The following is a 5,657-nucleotide window of genomic DNA, read 5'->3' as shown; positions in this document are numbered from 1 at the left end:
TCTGGAGAAAGGTATTATACTTTATTGTTTCTTGACGATCCATCCATTTGCGGATTCAAGATCACCTTTCAGTTCTCTGAGGTTTAAAACAGTGACGGGAATGTTTCCAGTCCGTGGTCTGACTAGTGGTGAATCCCGGATCGAATATCTCACTAGTATTTGATGCGGGGAGCTAACGGAAAAATTTATGTTCTAGTCTTTGGACCAAGTAACATCCGTGCAGTCCGACTAATTCGGGAGAATAGGACTGCTACTTGACTCTACCACACTGGATGTAAGCGATCTGGTATAGACTTGAATAAGCGTATAAATTGAACTCAGGTATGTTGTTGTTCTTGATTCAGCCATATCTCCTGGAAGAAAGCTGACAATAACCGGAACAGAAGATACGGAGAGAGACTGGACACTCGATTCCACACTAGTTGAAGATGCTGGAGCCGGATTAGTTAAAAATGCTGATGAGGAAACGATCAATATAGTAGTGTGTGACTCGATAAAGAAACCTAGATTCGATACACTCGTTGTACTGATAAGCGGTTCAATTTCACTACTGGAAGTCTCATCGAGTGTTGATGATGACGGTTCTAAACCAGGCAAAGTAGAAGTAGAAGTAGTAGTAGTAGTAGTAGCAATGTCTAACGTTGGATTGATCATTTCAACCGTTGATGTGTAAGGAATGTGGCTAACTCCAGAATCTGGTGTCGTGTTGACCTGACTTGCGCTACAATTTGTTGTAGAGATGTCAAATTTAGACAAAGTCCCTGAACTAACAATTGCGCTGGATGAGACTAAAAATTCTGCACTGCTGGTGGATTCGATGCCACTATGGTTTGTACCAAGCGAGATGACAGTGGATGATGCTGCAGGTTCGATGGTGCTAGGCACGTCACTAGGTTTTGCGGAAGATCCAGTATCAGTAGCTACTGTCGGGGTCTCAGATTGATACAATATTGTCGTATTAGATTCTATTGTAGAGCTCTGCGGTGTAACAATTGCTATAGAGTCTGATGGAGATGAACCATTTCCTGACCCCGAGGCACTTGGGGGAGAACTGTTTGACTTTGAAGCGCTCGGGAATGAACCATTTCCACTATTTCCTGATGGCGAAGGTGAAGGAACGGTTGTAATAGGCACGAAACTGCTCGGATCTGATGGACGGACTGAAGGAACGACAGATGAGCTTGAAATTGAGGGGTTAATTGGAACGGTAGAAAGAGTTGCTACAATTGTGGAGAAGGTTGTTGATTCGGGTAAAGGTGTTGTGCTAAAAAACCCCGTAAAACTTTCAGATATGAGTAGAGTTGTGACGCTAGATTCTGTTGTGAAGATAGCAGTTGCAGAAGCTAGAGACTCAATGACACTAGATACAGTACTGGAAGAGGTGGGAGGTACAATACTACTTAGTTCAGCAGAAGACAATGGCGATACCATCGGTATAACAGAGATTCCAGTTTCAGATGAAGTTAGTACTGTAGAGTTAGATGTAGATAGAGCAACTGAGAGCACAGAAGTGCTAGTACCGATTAAGATTGATGGAGAGACCAAAGGCGTGGATTGCGAAGTATTTAGAAAGACTTCAGAAGTAACCGTGTTGGTGGATGATGAAGTAGAAGCAGAAGCCGAGGTCCCAGATCCAGATAGAGTAGTTTCAGATCCGCCCAAAGGGAATGTAATGGTGGTAGTGGTAGTGCTAGGTGGTAATGAAGCGGTAATCCATTCGATCGTGGTACTGGTAGCGCGGGGATTTGACTCAGAGGGCAGAGCCTGAGACAAATCCGAGGAACTTAATCCTGGATCAGGCGTTCCCGTTATATTGATGGGTTCCGATAGCTCTGTGGGGATAGCAAAAATAAAAGGAGAAGATGCAACGCCAGTTTGAGTTGTAATCTCCGCAGATGGTAATGAGGTGGTACCCTCTGTAAGGTTAAGCACAGATACAATAGAATCTGGCAATAAGGAGGAGCTGATTTGCGATACAGCTTGAGCGAGTATGGAAGGTATCGAGTCACAAACAAGGAAATATAAAAATATGGAATATGTGATGTACATATTTCGTTAAGGAGCAGTTCAAATGGATGAATCAGATACGCATGCTCTCACCGTCAATGGGTCGACTGGTTATACTGTGAGTGTGATTCTCACAAAGCGCTGTCGACGAGAATTAGGAAGATATGACTCGGAAGTGATAACAAATCTTTCTGCCCATAGTGAATGTGATAAATCGTGTCACCAAATCATGATGCTGATCTAACCGAGCTAGCATCGGGAGAGCTCTGACAACTTTACAGAACAATTGTTCTCCGAACGACCTCAATTATCAATGTTGATTAGTATATCGAGCTTCCAATCACCAATCCAGTATGGTTCATTCAACTTTCAATAATCAGATTGAATTAGTGCAACGGGATTCAATTATTACTTTTCTTTGTAATTGACCGAAGATAACATCCAAAAATTTGGGACAGATCTTCTTACCTATTGTTCTGGAGCGTGTTCATTTGCCATAAGAATAAGAAAAACCACACAACGGAACTGAAGTGATAGCACACAAGTGAAGTATCAGTTAATCTTCCCGTATCACGCAAGGGCTTCCGCGTTGATATTCAAGGTCGGAGATGAAGTCTGTAATCTCATTTGTATTTTACATTCTTGTCGGTGAACAGAAAACAAACGGGATGTTGGTCCAAAGTTGCATGAACGAGTTTACACGGTGACCGTAACATGACCTATCAGTTCGTTTACCTACCTAGGTACCTGCATATAGCCCACCAACCAAACAACTTTTCGATGAATAAGAATTTCAGGAGTTTGCTTATTCATGATGATCTTTCGAGGGAGGCTGGTTAAGCCTATTTCTGTTCAAGACAAATAGGGATACAATGTTGGTGAATGCCATAAGACAACGCTTCCAGGTCGGATGGAGTAGTCGAAGTAGTCTAGAAGGTAGAGATCATCAAAAGGGGGCGCGGGCTATACTTGCAAATCTCCACATCTTGTGTAACTGTCCAGTCGGTCAAATCCTTGAGATCATCGTTGGCCCGCTTCAGCTACGAATTATTGGACTCACTGAGATTCTGAGACTTAAAAGAATTTTCACAATACGAGTTCAACTTGTACGTACCAGTTGTACGCAGCCTTCTTTTGTTTGCTAAAATAGATCGGATGCCAAGCCCCCTGTCAAGTCATTGTCAGGGTCGTAAGCTCAGGGGGCCGTGAAACCCTACACTGACTGGGGACGAACTCCACTAAATGACGACTTACAGGGTTGAGATTCCATCTAGGCCCATAAATATCCCCAAACACACAAGAGCATCCCGTAATTTCTTGCATCAACTGAAATTTTTGCTCCCTATGATACGAATAATGAGGAGAGTTCCTTTCGTACTGATCTCCCCAATCACGATCGTTTTCGATCAATCATGCCACATACGGAGTAATAATCTAGTGAATATTGACAGCCTTAAGTTAGCCACTGCCATGGGTGGGCGTAGTAGGGCTGGGGTCAAATGTTAGTCGTTGGTTGTAGGATTCGTACATGTAACACGAAAAGTGGCTAGGTGTTAAATTGCGGCTGTGTGTTGGTTACATTGATAAAGCGTTACTTATAAGTTCATCATGCCATCACCAGTCGTTCCCTCTTCATTCTTCATTCTTCAAACATACAATCTTTCCAGCGTTTAGATTTCCTATCAAAAATTAATCTCAATTTCATTATGCGTTCCTCAACTGTCGCTTTCGCCGTTACCTTGGCCTTGGCCAACTCCGCATCAGTTCTAGCTGCTGGTGGTTCTGCAGCTACAATCACCTATGCTTCTCCTACCATTCTTCAAACCGGAGACAGCGAAGATATCAGCATTAGCTCGACCACTGCCAGTGTGGATGCTACCAGCACATCATTGTCTGCTCTGGTCCCAATAACCTCTGTTACCTCCGCTCCGGAAAGCAGTACCTTGTCAGCGTATGAATCCTCCTTCACCTCCTACTCCATAAACTTCATCTCCTCCCACAAACAATCTGGATCAGTATACTCATCCGGTTCCGTGTCCAGTTCCATTGTCTCCGGCAAGCCAGGCGTTTATTCTAACTCCACAATTATTTCTACCAAAACTGCTTCTGTCTCCAGCGCCGGCACATCTACCGCTACCGCCGTCACTACCAAAAGTTCCAGCAAAAGTTCCAGCGGAGCTGCGACAAGTGCGAGTTCAAGCGCGAGCGCCTCTTCATCGAGCTCCGCTGCCGATGCTTTGTCGATGAATAGAGCATCTTGGGGTGTTGGAAGTCTTATGTTTGGTGGAATGGCTGTTGTCTTTGGTTTCTTCTAGTTGCATTGCAACATTTAATTGAGTTCACGATGAGATAATTGTATGATGGTTTATGTATGGGATCTTCAAATCAGGGCATGGAAACTGGAATGGGAGTTTAATAAGAGAGGTTATTGAATTTGAGCTTGGCATTTTGCATACCGGTACATCATCTTTGGATTTAATATTCTGATCCTAGCTGATGTTGAACGCATGCATGTTCTGAGATCTTAGATACCAGGCTGTATTAATATTAAATGAAAACTAAGCTGGCTTCTTGACTGAATTTATTCTTGCAATGTGTACATCTCAATGTGAGTCTCTGACTATAATCGCTGCAGATCATCAATCGTCACTTGATCATTTGTACTGTATCTCAACCGAAATTAATCCCACCATTGTTTTGATTTCATCCTCCCGATCAAACATATCTTCTCCTATACAATTCGCAGCACTTCCTTCATCACGTATCTCAAGAGATCCTCAGAATCTAGCTCCGCTTGTCCACATTGTGTTCACATAAACTTGCTAGTGAAGGAGATAAGCTGCACAAGCAGGTCAGACACCAATTATTGCGGCATGAAGGGTGTTCCAGGAAGCTAGATTGTCAAAAGACGTACTTGATGACTACTGGAAGGATTCATCAAAACTGCAACATGGGGTACAAGGAGTGCCTCAGTAACTCTTCTCCGTAGAAGTCCTCATACTTAACTAAGCTCATATACAAAGCCTAAACCTGATGTATCTATGATATATGACCAGCGAATCTTACACATATCTTCAAAGCTAAAGGCATGGATGATACACACATCAGCCAGTGGACTGTAAATTCTTTCCTTCCTGCAGCACACGTCAACGGGCTAACTGTACAGGCAGGATTGGATAATCGTGCTCGAAGATCAAGATAAGGGTACTTGAACGATCTTTTAGATGATGCTATCGCAGAATTCAAGATGCTTGTGGCCTGAAACTTTGAGCAGCACTTTGTGACTGACATGAAGGTCAAGATTTGATATTCGCTTACATAAAAGCTCAGATTGAATAGTTTTGCATAATAAGACACGCCCTTATCGGTTAACTTGTGCCACGGAGTGTAGTTTTTTCTCCAAAAATGTATGGCATACTTTATCGAACATTTCAATATTCATTCGGTGCAAAGCACACATCACGTCTCCTACTCGCCGACTATTCATAATATGGCCAACCAGGTCAGAGTTGGTAGTTAGCAGAATTTTTTTAATAGTCGGCAAGTAGAGTGTTTTTGTCGTCAACAAGTCTATACAAGCCGCTGATTGATTGCCATCAAGAATAATGCAATTCGAAACTAGTCAAGTCACTCAACTCACAACTACATTT

The 5,657-nt window shown here is 42.9% G+C and overlaps 2 protein-coding genes across 2 annotated transcripts; one reads left to right on the top strand and one right to left on the bottom strand.

The window, feature by feature from the left end:
- Nucleotides 1–228: 228 nt before the first annotated feature.
- Bfra_007363 (uncharacterized protein) lies at nt 229–2,049 on the bottom strand (the record flags this gene model as incomplete). Its single annotated transcript, XM_037337736.1, has 1 exon — nt 229–2,049. The coding sequence occupies one exon, from the start codon at nt 2,047–2,049 to the stop codon at nt 229–231; it is 1,821 nt and encodes a 606-aa protein (XP_037187116.1).
- Nucleotides 2,050–3,713: 1,664 nt separating this feature from the next.
- On the top strand, nt 3,714–4,322 carry Bfra_007362 (uncharacterized protein; the record flags this gene model as incomplete). The annotated part of the gene is made up of 1 exon (XM_037337735.1): nt 3,714–4,322. One exon carries the CDS (start codon nt 3,714–3,716, stop codon nt 4,320–4,322), a length of 609 nt encoding a protein of 202 aa, XP_037187115.1.
- Between the last annotated feature and the right edge of the window lie 1,335 nt (nt 4,323–5,657).

This window comes from Botrytis fragariae, assembly GCF_013461495.1.
Source record: "Botrytis fragariae strain BVB16 chromosome Unknown tig00000795, whole genome shotgun sequence".
In the NCBI taxonomy this organism is placed as follows: Eukaryota; Fungi; Ascomycota; class Leotiomycetes; order Helotiales; family Sclerotiniaceae; genus Botrytis; species Botrytis fragariae.
Note: the sequence above shows the minus strand (reverse complement) of the source record. Positions and strands in the feature narration are given on the sequence as shown.